At 41.5% G+C, this 19,267-nt stretch overlaps 1 protein-coding gene across 19 annotated transcripts in view; it reads right to left on the minus strand.

Annotated features, from left to right (window-relative positions):
• ANKS1B (ankyrin repeat and sterile alpha motif domain containing 1B) overlaps positions 1 to 19,267 on the minus strand; it is a 330,160-nt gene that overhangs the window by 26,120 nt on the left and 284,773 nt on the right. For all 19 annotated transcript variants that reach the window (XM_077934851.1, XM_077934853.1, XM_077934844.1 and 16 more), the window contains 2 exons: positions 8,216 to 8,323; positions 4,562 to 4,741 (listed from right to left, as the gene is read on the minus strand). In XM_077934851.1, the coding sequence (XP_077790977.1) occupies positions 4,562 to 4,741; positions 8,216 to 8,323 (288 nt within the window). The remainder of the gene's footprint in view (positions 1 to 4,561; positions 4,742 to 8,215; positions 8,324 to 19,267) is intronic.

The following is a 19,267-nucleotide window of genomic DNA, read 5'->3' on the forward strand; positions in this document are numbered from 1 at the left end:
CTCACTCCTGTAAGATGCACTCTGGTTATAAAAAGTGTCTTTTAAGGATACTAGACTACATCTTTCTTGGGCCCAAATGTTCACATCCATGATATGAAAGGCCTGTGGCTGCTCCAGTCATTTCAAGACTCACAACACATCATTGTATGTGATGAAAAAGGAACAGAAAGATGGCTACATTTGCCTGAATCTAGTTTCTTCCTCACACTTCATTCACCAAGATGGAATTCTCTATTTGAACAAGTTTGCCCTAAGGTTGAGATGAGCTGGTACATGCAGACAGCCCTAAAACTATTGCAAACTGCTTTCAAATTAATTTCCATCTAGCTGAACAAAAGTTGTGCTTTTTTCGGGGGCAATTGCTTCAGGTTCCTGCTGTCAGTTACTGTGGGGTTTTTCCAGCCCTGTCTAATCTTTTAAAGAAGTCAGTCTTGGTGCTCATCTCTCAAAGCAGGATTTATCCTAGCGATTTCAGTTCTAATGTGCCAAACATGCACAGTGAAATGAAAACTTCTGCTGACTAACCACTTCCTTTTTTGCTAATAATGTCACTATAACCTTCTCAACCTTAACAGCCTTTCATCTTCAAAATGAATCTAGAACGGGTGGCTGATATGTCAAATGTCTTTGGTCAAGTACCCTCCCTTGAAAAGCAGGTATGAAAAAAGAGTATAAACAATTTCACAATCAGAGGTTGAAAATATGAGTCCAGATTGTATAGAGTAGGAAATCAGCTCAAAAAATACTACAAGCAGAGTTAGACACATCAAATTTGTCCAGATTTTCCCACTTAGAAGTCAGTGGGCATGAAAATGTTACCAGAGTTTGGGGCTCTGTACACATTACTGACTTAAATCACAGCTAGGTAATTCTTTTTCTCAACAGGGATCAAAGCTACTTTTTTTGGGGGGGTGGGACATATCAAAATACAGTATTTCCAAGAAACGTCAGGATAGATATGGATTGTGGCTAAGATGTGTACACTACTTCCCAAGCCAGCAATGGGAATACACTGGATGCAGATTAAACAGGAGTGTATACACAGCCTGGGTCAATAGGCATGCCTACAGGAAGGGTCAGAACAGAGGAAGTGAATTTGCATAATTATAAAGAGATCACATATTAAATACAAATGTAAATGGAAGCCCACCAGACTTCTAAAGAAATGTTAATGGGCTGTGACATGCATTTTATGGACAAAATCAGTGGAACTGCTTTGAAGGAAGTAGGCTGAGTATATTATGGAATTATAACTTCAGTTTCATCCTTGCATGTTTATCATGTCATGTATGAGAGAGATAATTCAAGAATGAAATTGAGACAACTTCTAGAAAGGAAATATTATATACCTTTGGGGAGTATTATATTTTCAAATATGCAGAAATGAGAGAAGGGCTTGAAGAGGGTATAAGGGACTAGAAGTGGCAACAGTGAAGGATGATACTCAGTGACACGATGTGCATATATCAAGCTACTCAGTGACAATAAATCTGGCATTGCCTATTCCAACATTCAATCTTTGTGACCTGCAGAGTTCTTTTATAGTAAGTGGTGTTTTATTACTCTGCTCTTCTTTATCAAAGCTATCTTGCATACCAAGAAGGACTCCCCAATTCCTTCCAATAATAGGTTAGCAGAAAACCTAATTCAGCTGTTTAAAACCACATATTAACATTTGTATTTAAATGTTCAACTGAGCAAATAGAACTTATCAGCTGCCCTTGGATTTTTCAAGAGGGAACCACAGTTTTCCTTTTTATGTTGCTGTTAGATTTTTAAAAGATTGCAATATGGGCATTAAACATCCCCCCCCCCCCGTCCAGGTTGAACTGCTGAAATAATCAATTTGTACTTATGGCTATGCCAGGCACTTGGATGCCTCTATCAGGGCAGAATGCCTGCTCAGTGGAGTGAAACTTTCATGTCACTAACATGCTTCGTGAACTCAACTGGCCTTCCATCTGTTTTGGGTGCAATTCAGAGTTTGGTCTCTGATGCGTACAGTGATGCATTACAACATGGTTTATGATCTGGCCTTAAGTCCTGTGCACCATCAAAGAACAGCACATATCACCCACAGCACTTTCACTGATAGAAGTTCAACTATGCTGACCTTTACAATGAAATATGGCATATCTTTTTGGTCAAGCATATGCTATGTTTAAGGTAGACAGTGGATTATTCATTTGTGGTAGAATGTATTGAGGGTAATTGGCATTCCATTTTTAAAGGGTGCTGAAAGTGGTTGTGGTGGTGGGACATAATCGTGGCCTTCAGATTCTATTGGACTCCAGTTTCCATCAGCCCCAACCAGCATGCCCCATGGTCACGGTGATGGGAGTTATACACCAAAGGCCATAGGTTAGTCACTTCTGGTTTAGTGTAATGTCTGCAGCATTATTATGGTGTTCATTAAGTAAAGACAGGAAATATTTCAACAGCCCCAACATAAAATATCTAAATATACAATACAGTGGTACCTCGGGTTACAAACTCCATTTGATCCAGGGGTCCGTTCTTAACCTGAAACTGATCTTAATCTAAGGTACCACTTTAGCTAATGGGGTTGCCATGCCGCCGCTGCGCGATTTCCGTTCTCAACCTGGGGCAAAGTTCTTAACCCAAGGTACTACTTCCAGGTTAGTGGAGTTTGTAACCTGAAGTGTTTGTAACCCGAGGTGTTTGTAACCCGAGGTGCCACTGTACTCAAAAGCCCTTTTAAGAATGACTGGAATCTAATTGTAAAAAGAACAGCTTCAGCAAATCCCTTGAATTGCTATAATGTCAGCAAAAATCAAAACCAAATGTGAGCACACAGCATCCAATTTCTGTCAAAAAGCTATGAAATGTATTTCTGTCAAAATCTGAATAAGAAAGAATATCCATAATTAGATGGGAAGACAAAGTGGCTTCATTTGCAGCTTACATAGAATTATCCCTTGTGGGGCCAAAAATAAGAAATGGGCCATTATTGATGAAAGTTATTTTCAGATATAATAAACAAGCAACTTTCAGAAATTCCTTAATAAGCATGGAATGAAATTACTGAAGGGCAATACTAACTACTAAAACTAGGTATCATAAGTACATTAGCAGCCACTCAACTACGAGGTGGCTTTTGCCCTTGGTTTATAATGGATGCTAAGGCATCAGTTACATAGGCCTGACTGAAGCTTGCTAAATTTGTGTTGTACTATTAAATTCTTAATGCCTTACTTAAACCATTTGCTGAACAAGATTCTCAGTCAGGTTTCCATCAAGACACCTTAATTTAAAAAATCCTAAGGATGGGTTAGATTCTGCAATAAATGAATGCACCCAATAGCTTTCAGTTGCAGGGAAATATTTCCAGACCGGATCTGTTGCTTTTTGGTAAGTTCCAGATTTTTTTCAAAAAATATGTAAGAAGTGTACCTAGAGCATCCCAGGTTGTTCCCAGCTGTACTCTCAGACTTCCCATGCTTGAAGGTCTCTGCCTCAGCAAGGGGACAGGGATATTGCCATATACTTGGTATCAAAGCATGCTCAAACAGGACACTCCTAGGCTGCCCTATGTACCGTATTTTTCGCACCATAGGACGCACTTTTTCCCTCCCAAAAAGCAAGGGAAAATGTGTGTGCGTCCTATGGAGCGAATGCAGGCTTTCGCTGAAGCCTGGAGAGTGAGAGGGGTCGGTGCGCACCGACCCCTCTCGCTCTCCAGGCTTCAGGAAGCTATCCGCTAGCCGTGGGAGACCCAGCTCTCCCACGGCTAGCGGACCGCTGCGCTAATCCAGAAGCTTGGGGCGTGCGGAGCACAGCGCGCCCCAAGCTTCTGGGTGCCGGCAAGGTCTCGCTAGCCCTGGGAGAGCCCCGCGACGTTGCGTGGCTCTCCCAGGGCTAGCGAAGCGCCGCGCTAATCCCGAAGCTTGGGGCGCGTGGAGCTCAGCGCGCCCCAAGCTTCTGGGTGCCGGCAAGGTCTCGCTAGCCCTGGGAGAGCCCCGCGACGTTGCGTGGCTCTCCCAGGGCTAGCGAAGCGCCGCGCTAATCCCGAAGCTTGGGGCGCGTGGAGCTCAGCGCGCCCCAAGCTTCTGGGTGCCGGCAAGGTCTCGCTAGCCCTGGGAGAGCCCCGCGACGTTGCGTGGCTCTCCCAGGGCTAGCGAAGCGCCGCGCTAATCCCGAAGCTTGGGGCGCGCGGAGCTCATCTTGCTGGTATCATTCGCTCTTAGGAGACAAAAAAAAATCAGTCATTAAAACCTTATCTTCTTCAAACACAAACAGAATATTTTGATTTCACATCTCAATGCTATTCATATCTCCCAGGCCTGTTAGCATACAAATAAACTAGTTTACAGAATATAAAGTCTCTCTAGAGCATAGATTTTAAAATGTGTGTTTATAGAGCAGGATAAAAGAGTTACAAAATAAATGCAAACCAATTTAGTTGATGGTTCCAAAACATACTAACATTCACAAAAAGATATACTCTTATTTTTAAAGGTACATCTTCTCAAATTTTAAAGAAGTGAACACTCAACCCTAATTATATTAAATTTTAACAGGAAAGGTTTTCCAACATTACCTGTGCCATCTGTCTCTCCAGTTTTGACCGAGGAATATCATCAAAATAGCTGTCATTTCTTCTCCTCCTTGCATCCCCCTGCATGATAATGTGTGGAACGTCCAGGGAGCCACCAGTAGTGTAAGTGCTTTGGCTGAGGGAGGGAGACAACTGAGGAGGAGTGTGGTTACCGCTGGGTTCCTGCACATAATTAGAGAAAGTAACAGCATGAAATAAACAGACTTTCCTGCACTGAAACTAAAAGTGTATGAACTGCAGCTACAAGAGCTAGTAACACAGTGTTTCAAGTGCTGGACATATATATAATATATATAGCATCTATGTATATGGTGCTTTACAGGTATAAGGTATGACAAGTTCCTACATCAATAGATCACACTCTAAAATAGAGAAAAAGAACAAATTTGGGGCAATGGGGGCAATGGAAGAATATAAATATTTGGTTTCGTTACGTTAAGGCATAGAAATGATCCTGGAAATGCTGAATTTTGAGGGGGGACTTACAGGCTTTAAGGAAGGTAGTCACACAGAACCATTTGGGGAGGCAGTTCCAGGCATGAGGGGCAGGAAGGGGAAATGGCTGGAATTATTTCAGATGGCAGGAGACCTTTGGACAGCTGAGGGTAGAAGAGCTGGACAAGTGACAGGAAGGAGTGTGGCAGGACATAAGCATGGAGAGATAAGGAGGGGCAAGAAAACTCTTGTTCATCCCCATATCTTGCCTTGATTATGGCAGGCTTATTCTCTCTGGCCTTCTGTTGTCTCACCTTGGTTGACTCTCATCCATTCTGCACTCTGCTGACAGAATTATACATCTCTCTGATAAATGGGTTTTGCCACTAGTATCTATTTTTATTGTTTTAAATGTGCCTGCTGTTTTTGAGTTTTTAACTAATTTTTTTTAAAAAGGGTGTGTGCGCGCGCATGCGTGTGTGTAAGGTAAAGGACCCCTGGATGTACACACACACACACACACACACACACACACACGAGACTGTTGTGTAAAGGGTGACTAATAAATTATTATTAATAATATGTGATGTCAGGTGTGAGGCAGGTAAAGGTGTGCCTGCCTTCACTTCATTTCAAAGTCCCTTTGAAGAGGTATCAATACAAAATGTTTGTACATGGACTTCAAAGGCTAGCCCTGTAAAAATATCTAGTCCTTTGCTTGGATCATAGCCTACAACCACTTCATGCTCCCTATTTATATTTTAGCATTCTTGAAGTACACTGTGCCAGGAAACAGCAGCTAAAAATGCCCTGTATTTGAGAAATTCTCCAAAGGGAAAATACCATGAGCTCAGTGACACTTTCAGTAACACAGTCTTTCAAGCAGCTATAGTTTCTCTCCCAGAAGCCAGGTGTGATATGCCAGCAATGAGAGTGAGAGTGTCCATATGAATGTTTTCATAAGTGGAATTGAGTAAGGTGTCTGTGTGAGAGAAAAAGATAGTTGCTTACAGTTTACAATGCACTCCTCCCTTTGTCTAGCTCAAAAGGGACAGTAATGAAAATTACAACTGCATTCCTCCAAATTTCCATTAAAATATAGACAGTTCCTAGCAATTACAGTGCAAGAGGGGCTGGGAGCTGGGGGCCCTGTTATACAGTGGTTCCTCTCCTTCCTCCTGGGCTGTGTTCAGAAAGTGGTGATGGGGGATAAGTGTTCAGACCCCTGGGCTCTCACTTGTGGGGTGCCTCAGGGTTCTGTCCTCTCCCCCATGCTTTTCAACATCTATATGCAGCCGCTGGGAGAGATCATCAGGGGGTTGGGCTGGGTGTTCATCAATATGCGGATGATACCCAGCTCTACCTCTCTTTCAAATCAGAACCAGTGAAGGCGGTGAAGGTCCTGTGTGAGTGTCTGGAGGCGGTTGGAGGATGGATGGCAGCTAACAGATTGAGGTTGAATCTTGACAAGACAGAAGTACTGTTTTGGGGGAACAGGAGGTGGGCAGGTGTAGAGGACTCCCTGATCCTGAATGGGATAACTGTGCCTCTGAAGGACCAGGTGTGCAGCCTGGGAGTCATTTTGGACTCGCAGCTGTCCATGGAGGTGCAGGTCAATTCTGTGTCCAGGGCAGCTGCTTACCAGCTCCATCTGGCACGCAGGCTGAGACCCTATCTGTGGTGCATGGTCTGGTTATCTCTCGCTTGGACTACTGCAATGCACTCTATGTAGGGCTACCTTTGAAGGTGACCCAGAAACTACAACTAATCCAGAATGCGGCAGCTAGACTGGTGACTGGGAGTGGCTGCCAAGACCACATAACACCAGTCTTGAAGGACCTACATTGGCTCAGTATGTTTCCGAGCACAATTCAAAGTGTTGGTGCTGACCTTTAAAGCCCTAAACAGCCTCGGTCCAGTATACTTGAAGGAGCGTTTCCACCCCCATCGTTCTACTTCGACACTGAGGTCCAGCGCCGAGGGCCTTCTGGCGGTTCCCTCACTGAGAGAAGCCAAGTTACAGGGAACCAGGCAGAGGGCCTTCTCGGTAGTGGCACCCGCCCTGTGGAACACCCTCCCATCAGATGTCAAAGAGAACAACTACCAGACTTTTAGAAGACATCTGAAGGCAGCCCTGTTTAGGGAAGCCTTTAATGTTTGATGGATTACTGCATTTTAGTATTTTGTTGGAGGCCACCCAGAGTGGCTGGGGGGACCCGGCCAGATGGGCGTGGTATAAATAATAAATTAGTAGTAGTAGTAGTAGTAGTAGTAGTAGTAGTAGTAGGATGCCTCTTTGATGTAGTTCCACCTTGCTTCAATGCTGTCTCTGGGGCAATTCAGTAGAGTTTGTTCAGTGAGTATGGATTATTCCTCAGGGTTTACTTCCAAAACCTTTCTCAGGAATGTGTATAGTCCCAAGGCAGCAGATGTTTAGGATCAGTTTTCCTTCTCCTAGATGGGCTACCTTCCCAGGTTGATGAGTTCCATCTGCCCCTCATTTCCCTCAACAGCACATGCTGAAACTGCCTTCTTGAGCATTGGACTTGTCCACTCAAACTGCCGGAGTCTGTCTTTACATGCAGTGGATAGACAAGTGCCTAACTCACCTGACTCACTGAGGGTTTAAGACCCATAGACTACTCTCACCTGGTTTAGCCAGCCAAAGTTTCCTGGGGTGTGGCCACTGTCAGCTTCTAGGAGTCACAGGTGAGAGCTGAGTGCAGGGTGGGGAGCAAAGGTGGACAAACTACTCGAGAAGGAGCACGATGTGCCCCCCACCAGAGATACTGCCCCCCCCAACATCATATGCAAAAAAACAAACAAACCGTGGAAATTAAAAAGCCCAGCAAATCCAACAATTTATACTGTTTTGTGCAGAAAGTTCAGACAGACACACTAATTCAGTAAGACATGAACATTAATTACATTAAGTAGTTGAACAAGAATACCGGTTGATGTTATTAAATACAGTGTGTTTTTTTCTCAAGCAAAATCACAAAAATAAAATAAAAATCCCTCAAGTAAACCATGCTGGTCAAACAAATTAGAGAGCCTTATAAAAATGTGAAAAAAGAAGAGAGCTATAAATCTCAGTTCGTATGGGTAGTTGCTAAATAATCATTCTTTGTGTTTGAAGATTTTATAGGCCTTTTACAGTATGTGTTTGAGGGAATACAAAACATATTTTCTGGAACTTACCCTGAGGGTTATAGATCTTGGTGGTTTCTGAGGTGGATCTTCGTGAAGCCTGTCTCCCAGTGAGGCCAAAATGCGTTTTCGATGGCCAAGCAAACTGATTTTTAAAACCTGAAAAGTAAAAGGAAGCTGATAAACAAACAAATTTTTAAAATAATGAATGACTGAAGAACCTGCCAAGAAAATGCAGCTATGTAACTATTCATCAGAATATTGTCCATGATGCTGAGGTGCAGAAAGGTAATGTGTGGAGAGGCATATAATGATACTATTAATAATAGAGAGTTTGGTTGGAAAGTAGGCTGGAAGGAATGCCAGAAAGAATCCAAAGTAGTGAGAGGTAATGCTACAGAACAAGCCAAAGGGCCAGCAGTAGAGAGATGTGCCATGTCAGAAGGGCAGAGGAGCAGGGAGGAGAGCGCAGCAAACAGGGAAGATAGAGAATCACAAAAAGAACTCAAACGGAATGTAATAAAATACACAGAGAATAAAAAAATAACCCAAACTCCTGGTTTGTCTTGTTAGGGTTGAAGCAGGAAGGCAAGAAATGTTCCTTGCAAAGTACACTCCTTTTGACATACACACTATTTGCTGCTGTGGCCCTCTAGTCATAGCATCCTTTGAGAATTTCAGGCTAGAGGAAAGAGACTAAACATGGACTTGCTGTGGAAAATAGGGGCCAGTGTGCATTGCATGTGCATCCAACAGTGTTGTTTCTGCACCAACAAATCTCATCTAGCTCTAGAAGGAATAGTGGCGGGGGGGGGGCAGTTATCCAGGCCCCTTTCTTCAATAGGAACAATTTGGATGGGCTAAATATATACTATTGCCACTACTCTAAACTGTGAAACAGAGCTGACACAGTGCAAGTCACTGCTGGAAGTGTATTGTAGAAGAGTCTGGTGGTGGCATATGGTATCTAAACATCAGGCGGAATTTTAATCGACATCATTTGTTGCATATTTGGTATGTTTTTATTGCCAATGCTCATCTGATATACATATTATTATCCAGAACACTGAACCACTTTAATTATGAAGGCAGATCATTCTATAGAGAAAGTATCTGACACATTCACACCCGCCCCAGCAAGGCAACTATGAATTACACTGTGCTGTCAATTTTTGGTGCTTACTCCTAAAACAATTTTTTTGCAGCTGTGCTGTGATAAATGATCTGCATTACACCACTTCTTTGTTACTAAAGAAAAACCCATTGTACAGGTTAAATTTTAGTATAGTGCATCAATAAATTGTGTCCAATTTCACTAGTGAATGTGACATGCACTACTAAATACTACAACTCTATCTCTGCTTTTCAATTACAACTTGGTATACAATATTTTTAAAAATGGCATATGTGCAAAAAATCTATCTGTAAATATATGTGTAGGCTACTATGCAATAGACTAAGTAATTGAATTACAGTGTTTAACTTCAGTAGATAGTGTTATAAATTGATACAATGCAATAATGATACTCTGTTGAAAGTTTCTTAAAGTTGACAGATGTGTGTATGGTGGGGAATGGAGCACACATAGTCTGACAAGTCTGTTGATTATTGCTGATACTGAAAAGCACACATTGTTCTAGTTAGGCGGGCACTAAGTTAGACTATTTTTCTGTCTGAAATTTCCCCCCTAAATTATATAGAAAACAAAAATACACTTTAAAACAGACTGTCCTTTCATCATAATCCTGCTCCACTACTTTGTGCATTCCCTGGATAACAAGAGCCACACATTAAAAATAAATAAAACAAACATCCACCAATACATGCACATAGTACAACCTGACAAGTTAGACAAGGTGTAGCCAGTGTGGTGTTGGACTATAACTCCCACCATTCCTGATGATTGGCCATGCTGACTGGGGCTGATGGGTCCAATAACATCTGGAGGGCACCCCATTGGCTATCTAAGGAAATTATGGCAGTTGTCTCTTTCTACAGAGAAAAGAGCTAGAGCTAATTCTGGAAGGCTGAATCACAGTCCAGTCTAAGAGCTGTTGTGCAACAGTTCCTTTCTGTGCCATTTGAGTCATGCCAAAAGTCCTGGATCACATGGGAGAACTGATGTGGTTCCTTCTCTCACCAGTCTGTTGCCCTCCTCAGAAACAGCTGCAATGCTGATATGGGAAGCTACATAGTGAACTCATCCCATGCGGTCCAAAGATTATGATATTAAAGAAATAGCATGGATAAGAGCCATGCTGCATTGGCCCATAGTCAGTGCACAGACACCTTGTTGTTGTTGCCTATAGCAGCCATTTCGTGCTGGCACCCATGGCACTTTTACACACACACACACACACACACACACACACACACACACACACAGAGCAAGCAATGCTACATCATAAAGCAATCATACGACTGGTTCAATGTATCTTTAAAACCTAAATTGGCATGTTCCAGTTCTACCACTTTAAGGATTTCAACAACACAGCATTTACTTGGGGGGGGGGGAAGCAAACATGCAACCACTGCAAAAGTTTAGAACTAAATACCAACATTAATTGTCCCGGTGGCATGAAATAGTTCTCTTGTATGTATATTACAAGGGGCTCGTATTTTAATAACTGACTCGGGGTGCTTCCACAGTAGCTGCAAATTTTTCTGGAATGAACTCAGTTTAATCCATTTACTCAGTTTTTATGAAAACAACAATTTGCATAACTATTTGCATAATCAGTGCCACTTTGTTTAATCTTTGTAGTCAGCACAATTCCTCATTCATTTATTTTGTTTTCTTTATCACTGCAATTATACAACAGACATTGAAACGTGAGTTCAATATTTAATCCTAATCACTCAGATTTTTCTTTGTTTAATGTGTAGTCTGACAAAGATCTACACTTTAAAAAAAGCAACTTACAGGAATTTATTTAGATAATTAATTGGCTTAATAACCATTAGGACAATGTCATCTGCATAAATAGCTGATTTGTTCTGCTTAAGATTTGTAGACATGCCTTTCATCTGGTTGTCCTTTGTAAGAATAATTCCTAATAATTCTATAGCTAGAATAAACGCTGCTGGTAATAAGGGGCATCCGTACTTATTCCCTCTTTTAAAAGTTATTTTGTTGGATAATCTTTTGTTGGATAATCTAGTTTCAAAGTTAATGATGAGGATGAGGATTAATTGACCCACCCTTCACCCTAAGGTCTCAGTGTGGGTTACAACATTAGAACACAGTACTAAAAACAGTTTAAAACAACTTCCAATCATAAAAATAAAAATAAGGTGGCTCCTAAAAAATAAGCACATCATGTGTCAAAAGTCAGGGTAATGAGGTACACCTTCAGCATTCTCTGGAAGCTGTATAATGAAGGCACCAGACACACCTCTGTGCAGAGGGAGTTCCACAGATTAGGGGCCACCACAGAAAATTCCTTCTCCCGGGCCACCCCCCACCACCCGAGCAAGTGTCTGAAGGTGAAGGAACTACCAAGACGTCTCCCATGCCTATCTCAGCACTGAAGAGAGCCTGTAGGAAGGAGGTGAGTCATTTAAGGCTTTAAACACTAATGTGAGCACCTTAAATTGGGCTCAGGAATGAACTGGCAACCAGAGCAACTGTTTTAAAATGGGCTGTATGAGATTTAAATAAACCTTAGTCAACTGGCCACTGAAATTTGGACCAACTGCATTTTCCAAGTCGCCTTCAAAGGTAGTCCCACATACAAGTGCATTGTAATAATTCAGTCCGGAAGTTACAAGAGCATGGAGTACAATGGTAATCTTGGTCCAAAAGGGGTTGTAACTGGTGAACCAGCTGGAGCTGAAAAAAGGCACTCCAAACCACAGAGACCACTTGAGCCTCCAGTGACAGGGTCAAATCCAGGAGCAAATCTGTTCCTTCCAGGGGAGTGCAACTCCATCTAGGATTGGTCACCTCCCTGCTTCCTGGATGCGAGAACCTGGGGCACATAACACTTCTTTTTCAGGATTCAGCTTCAGTTTATTGGCCCACATACAACCCATCCCTGCCTCCATGCACTGGCCTAACACCTCAGCTGCCTCTCTTGATTCAGATGGAACAGAGAGGTCGAGATAGAGACAGAGAGCCAGGTGCCATCTAACAGACAAGAGACACCAAGTCTGAAAGAACTACTTAACCCAAACATCTGAATACTCTTAATTCAAAGAATACGTTATGATTTATTAAAGGCTTTCTATGCATCTAAAACATTAATATACCCACTACTCTGTGATTCCTAGCTTTTACAAACATGTTGGGTAGCTTTCTCACATGGACAGCCTTCTGTGCTCTGCAGAATATTCTCAGCTATGAATCTAGGGAGACTTTTATTTTATTCATGGTAAGACTTAGGCTAATGTAGTCTATGCTCAAGACTAAGATTGGTCTAAAAACGTTTTAGATAGAGACCACAGTGGCATTCAGTTAAGGCAGAGGCCACAACCCTCAGTAATGACTAAGTAAGCCAAATAATTCCAATGGGTCTACTCCACGTATGACATGGATACTTTATTCCTCCATTTAGCCAAAAGGAAGTTACATTCAGAACCTAAATAATAAATTATAAACTGAGTTTTGCTATAATTTTGCATGAATGTATATTCACATGGATGGGTAATCTTGTTAACCTTTGCAACAATCTTATTGGGTTAGCCGAGTTGTGCCCAATGTCATCTGCAAAAAGGATAATTTTGACCTCCAGTTGTCCTATCATGAATCCCTTAATCTCTTTACCTAAACAGCATTTGCTAGTTTCTATGAATATCACACAAAAGGGCCAATCACAAGGGGATATCATATCCCTTTCTAGTTCAATAGTTGGAGACAAAATTCCTTTAATAAACACATTCCCCTTGATGTGTTTAGATAACATTTAAATATGGATTTTAGTATACTGCATTATAATCAGTTTGTGTGACACAACCCTGACCTGCCAGGATATATGCCTCCTCTGGTTTCCCATCCCTTCTAAGGAACGAAGTCAGATACATCTTGCCACCACTACACAATCTTCACAACCCTTTGGTATCACTTATCTGGCAAGATAACACATTAACACATTGATCGGCTCAAGAGGTATTTCATGACTTCCAGGCTATGTGCAAATCAGCCAATTGGTTGTACCAGGCAACCTGTCAGACAGTATTTCAGGCTTCAGAAGATACAATGCTATAGTATTCATCCGTCTTCAAATTGTAAGTTGGGAGCCACTTTTGGGTCATGGCCTAATCCATGGTGGGTCACAACAGCAGCACTACCACCCTACAAATATATGGTATAAAATTAAGAAGTGGATCTCCAAATGCATATTTGAGTTGGATGTGTGTCCTGGATCTGAAAAGGTTGAAGACCATCTTTCCATTTGACTCTAGCAGACTAGAATCACCTCCTTCAAGATTCATCAACAAATGAAAATATAGCTACTTATTGCTATCACCTCCTGATGTTATAGTATTGAGAACATAAAATTCATCTTTACTACCTTTAACATAAAAATTATTTACAGTCATATAGGCAGAACAATATAAAACACTGGGAATTCAAGTCACAGCAAGGTCTGACAGAATGGAAGCCTGCAGCAATAGCATAGTCCAACCCTTGCTAAAGAGAGAGATGTAAAAAACAAAATTACACCTGTACTTTGTGTATATACATTTATTTCCCTAAACCTATATTTCATGCATAAACATTTGCCCTAGGCTGAAACCTGGCATCTATTACACAGTGTAACTGCTGTCATTATTTTGAAAAATAAATGTGGCTGAGCCATTAAGCAAAAGTAAATGCATGCAGCATGCACACTGCAGAGAAGATGAAGGAACACTGAAGCTATACTCCCATGTCCATTCACCTGGGAATTAGTTAGACTTGCTGCTGAATAGAAATCTAAGGCACTGCAGTACAAGTTTCACTGCTGGGAAAGCAGCTAGAAGGTATTAGAAACAAATCTAAAACCTTCCTCTCAACACCACCATCACATCCAAGCACTGAGACTATACAACTCTGCCTGTCTTGCTGGCCTTGCTCATGGAACTAGTAGCATTTCAAAGAAAGCTACCTTGAAAGTCTTGGCTTACAGGACCTGCACTCCCTACCTATCAATCTAAATTTCAGTTCCTGGATTGCACAACTACATTTCGCTATAGCACTGGTGCCATTGTGCACTACCTCCAGACTCCTCCCCAGCATCTAGATGGTGTGCGCCAGGCAAACAAGCCGCATGTCCACCAAATACCCAATCATCAATGTCCCCAATTATCAAATTACCCTCTACCAGAATCCCGCTCTCCAAGGAGTATCCTCAGCAGAAGAGGATGAACTACTCATACCCCAAGGAATGGGTTCCTTCTAAAGGGTCATTTCCCACTTCCTCAGTTTGACTATCTCCTTCCCCAAGGCCTTCATTCCCCATGGCAGCAGGGGAGCTGCCACCCTGGAAGTGGGATGCAGCTATCACATCTCCAAAGGCCTCACTGCCAAGGCTACTGTCCCAAATGCCAATATGGACTGTCATGGACTGGCTGGATGCAGAGGAGTGCTGAGAGGCACCAGCTGGGAAACCCCCCAAGGGAAGAAGGCTCAGACCCAGGGGATTAGTGGTGGGACTACAACGAGTGGTCAGAGGGAGAAGAGGTAGCAGACCGGGGAGGAGAAGGTGTTGGAAGCTGAAAAGGTAACAGGTTTTAGTGTGCAGGAAGAGTCTGCAGCAGAGAGTAGTCCAGAATAAGAGGCAGAAGTGGAGCCTGGAGAGCAGCAGGGGCATATTTGCCCCATTATTGTAGGCTTGAGCTCTACAATCACTGAGAGGAATAGCATGCTCTTTCAGTGTATCAGTTATCAACTGATCATCCCCCCCCTTTAGTTGCTACAATCTGCAAACTTGAGAAATATTTCTTGAATCTCATACTGCATTTCTTTCAAAAGTATGTATCTCAAAAGAAATGTGTGTTCAGTGTGGGAAGATCTGGTGTTGAATGTACTATTACTACACAGTACTTTGCAGATTCCCTCTCAAGCAAAATGTGTTGTTTCACAAGATTTGAGCATTCTGCAATAAATTCATTTTGTGAGTCGGGGGACATAATGCACTTGAAGCCACTCACTCCTTTTCTGTGACTCCTCTACACTTAGCACACATTCCTGAAGTCTCACCTGGAGAGCAGTTCAATGAGTCCTTAAACGTTTCCATTGTTTGAAACACCAATTCAGAGGGATAAACCAGTAAATGCTCCCAAGAAAAGTACATCAGTGATGCACTTTAAAGGGTAGTACCATTTCACAGCTTCATGTTTTGATTGACGCTTCTGAGATGATGTCAACTCCTGTCCCAGGCAGCAGGTGCCTTTCAAGTTCTCACCAAGCTAGGTAACATTCTCTATGACTATTGCCTTTTTCATGTTTTAGAATCCTGTAGAAAAGTTTCCACCAATTCCCATTAGCATCTCAGCCTTCAGCAGATACCAGGGCAGACTTAGATGTAGAAGTGCTAGTCTTGAGCCAAAATAATTGACATGGAAAGCAATATAAAGCTTATTTCTGTTAATTCCAGACAAGCCTTTCTCTTACATGTAGTTCTCCATTAGTGCTTTGAAATTTCAGTATACTTTCTGGGAAAATTTGATTGCAGCTGCCCCTTTCCTCTGTAGTAAAATACTGCAAGCTATAACTGATATCCCTCTGTTCAACTTTAAAAATGTATTCCACCGTTCTTTGTCAGTTTCAACTTTATTTGTAAGCGATATAGGCTGCAACCATTTTGTGTGCATCAAAATAACATGTGACCGCCAATGCATGGGTCCTTTTGTACCTGGAAGAGTGCAGAACGGGGACAGAATGGGCTTATGCACAGTCCACCGATGTGCACAGGACCCAGGAATGGAACCGCCATGCAAAATAGTTGCTGCCTGTATTATAAACATAAGTAAAAATTGCAGCACCTAGCTGTGCTTGCTAGATCAAAGCAACAACAATGCAGCAAGAGCTCCCCTGCAAACTTTACAGCTTGTTGCAAGTTGGCCAAAATAACCTGAGATGTGCACAGTTGTCAAACGACTTTACAATTGCATGTTCATTATATCTAAGCAATGCTACTTCTCAGGTTAAACAATAATTCAAAATTAGCAACACCTTTAATCAGAAAAAGCCCAAATTAAAATACACAGAGATGAATTAATATCCAGTTTTCTAGTCATAGTATTAATAAAGCAGAGCACTATGAAATATCTCAGGTGATTTTTTTGGGGGGGGAGGTTGAATGGGTTTTGGGTTTTTTGCTTTTATTATACCCTTACAAATATAATTTGAATCAAGGCAAATATTAACTATCTCTTGATTCTTAGGAGATTTGTTTGGAAAAGGTAATTTCCCCAAATGTTGTTAGTTCTTCACCTGTTCATGATGATAATGGTGGCAATGAGCAGCTTTGATTTCCTCTGCTTCAAGGCGGGCCACTGTCACCCACACCCGCCGCAAGTCTCTGATTCTTCCTCTACCAAAACTGACTCCTTGTTAATTGTCTGCTGCTTCTGTTTCTGACTGGATATCCATTCTAAGACACATTTTTTCTATCTACATTATCAGAAGTAGCAAATATAGGGAGGAACAGCTAACGATCTCTAAGGAAGTAGGTTCAGGGGTTGGTTGGTCCTCCCCATGGATCCTGTAATATATGTGAACGTATATTTAAGAAACCCACTAGCTACTCAATTCTCCTGACTCTCTGGGGGTGTTGCTCTCAAATAACTTGTAGGCTGTTTTGTAGTTGGAGGCAAGACATACTGTATCTGCCTGATTTCTGATGAAGAGGACAGACTTTCTGGGAGCTGAACTATGACTCCCAAACAACATAGAAATGAGAATAGTTTAGTTGCAGTGCAATTATAATATAAAGAAAAAAATACTCAAAATTAAAATAGTAATATGTCTTTGTGAAGCTGGAAATGAAGGATATCATCAACAGTTATGCATACTGCAGGGATTGTGTGGGCAAGCTTCCTCAAACATAGCCTGAAGAATCACAAAACGCATTCCCAGGAATCCCATCTAAACTGGATACAGTTCTTATCTTGAAAGACAATGATAGTCAATGCCAGTTAGCACAGCACACCATAGCCTGGCATCCTGCTGCTCTCTGGCTCTTAATCTGTGAAGAAAAAACACTGTGGGTGGGAGAGAACAGGCTCTCTGAGCACAGCAGGACAGTTGGATTAACTCTGCCAGGGGCAAGGAGGGGACATCAACAGCATTTCTCAAAATATCTTTTCCCTTAATGCCTTAAGGTGAGAAAGGAAAGACTATTATCAAAGAAGAAGGGTGACAAAAGCCTGCAAATCAAACAGCATTTTAAAAAAGTCGTAGTCATCCATACCAAGCTAAGTAAATTCTCCTCACTAACTCAAAGTATCATGAAAAATTCCAATCAGACAGCTTATAGCCTGCACTATTTGCGATAAATTCAAATAATCACTCCTGTTAGAGCATGCATATCTTCTCATGCAGATCCCTTTATCAAATGTTCAGTGCCAGCATGCTTGGACCAAGTTTTTGTGTAGATGAAAACCAAGAAGAAAGAGCTACACAAACCAGTATGAGTAGATGCCCAATGTTATAGTATTTTCTTGAATTGTCAAATCTTTGTGGAGTTTTTAAAATCTTGTCTAGCTAACCCCAAATTAAGAAGGCTGGTTTGGCCCTCCAAGCAAATTTCCTCTCCCTGTCCTGAAAGATCCAACTGATTTTAGCAAGAGTTGGGGTTTAAGAAAAGCACCAAAATAGACACGGTCCTGGGGTAGGCAGAGTCCAGTATCCTGGTAGAGATGCAAATTGTCTCTCCCTGTTAATCATTGTGATCTTTTGATGAGCAGAGAGGAGACAATAATGCCCCTCCTCTGCATGGGTGACAGCGCCACTGTATTCGTGACAAAGTTAGGATATAAATTCAATAAATAATAAATAGTATTTCTCAATTTTCCTTTTAAATATTTTGTTATGTCTTATAAAGCAGTAAATATATATACAAGGGAAAATGTATGGATATCCCAATTTAAACTGGAAGCGCAACTGACAGGGGAGCAGACCGTAGTGGATAACATGCTTACATTAATTTGTATTTCCGCTTCTCTCTCATAAGGAAATCAGGGTGGCAAATTCACCAAGGTACTGAAAGTGGTAAGCAGATTTAGCAGACGATATTTGCTGGGTTGCGAACTGACACCAATCATCTAGATCATATTTTACCCATATTGAAACAGCTTTGTTGGTTCATGGTGCTCTCTCAAGCTCAGTTCAAAGTGATGATGCTTAGCTGATGCCTACCCTTTAAAGCTACGGTACATTTCTTAGGACTCTCTGGACTGTCTTAACCCATACTTGTCCACTCAAACACTGAAACCTTCACCTGAGGTTCTCCAGCAAGACAAGACGAGTGAGGATGGGAGGGATAATATTTTCAGTTGTGACAACCTGCATCTAGCATGCAGGTTGCCACAACTGAAAACTTACTGAGACATTCATCTGTTCTCATTTTAGCACCAGGCAAACACTGTTGCATATGGTCTTCCCCTTTATTATAATTTATACGCTGGTTACTGTAGTTTTTGTGTTCTGATTATAGTTTTTTATCATCTATATTTAGCCTCTGTAAGAGCACTGTGTGTTGAAGCTTACATAATATAAATTAAACAGTAAATAAGAGGTTGTCTGACATACATGTGATGGGAAAACACTGCGAACCTTTTAAGCCATATACCCACATTGTCTTGTGATTGTCATATATATTTCATTATATGATTCTTTCAGTGAAGAAATTTGGCCTTTGCTATCACATTTTCCTCTCCTTTGTCATTCACAACTCTCTCACAATTATTTTCAAGTTTTTTTTTCATCTTCCACTTAAAATCTGTTTTAACTTTATTATTCTTAACTTGATTTTTTGGTTTAATACTTCTTTGCTGGCTCCATTTTAACTTATAATTGGCATTACTGCAGGTGTCACATAATACCTTTTCCACACCTATAATAACGCAATAGTTTAGTATGGCAACACCTGCACTTTGAAACTCACTGTACTCTTT

Source organism: Podarcis muralis, chromosome 10, assembly GCF_964188315.1.
Source record: "Podarcis muralis chromosome 10, rPodMur119.hap1.1, whole genome shotgun sequence".
Taxonomy (NCBI): domain Eukaryota; kingdom Metazoa; phylum Chordata; class Lepidosauria; order Squamata; family Lacertidae; genus Podarcis; species Podarcis muralis.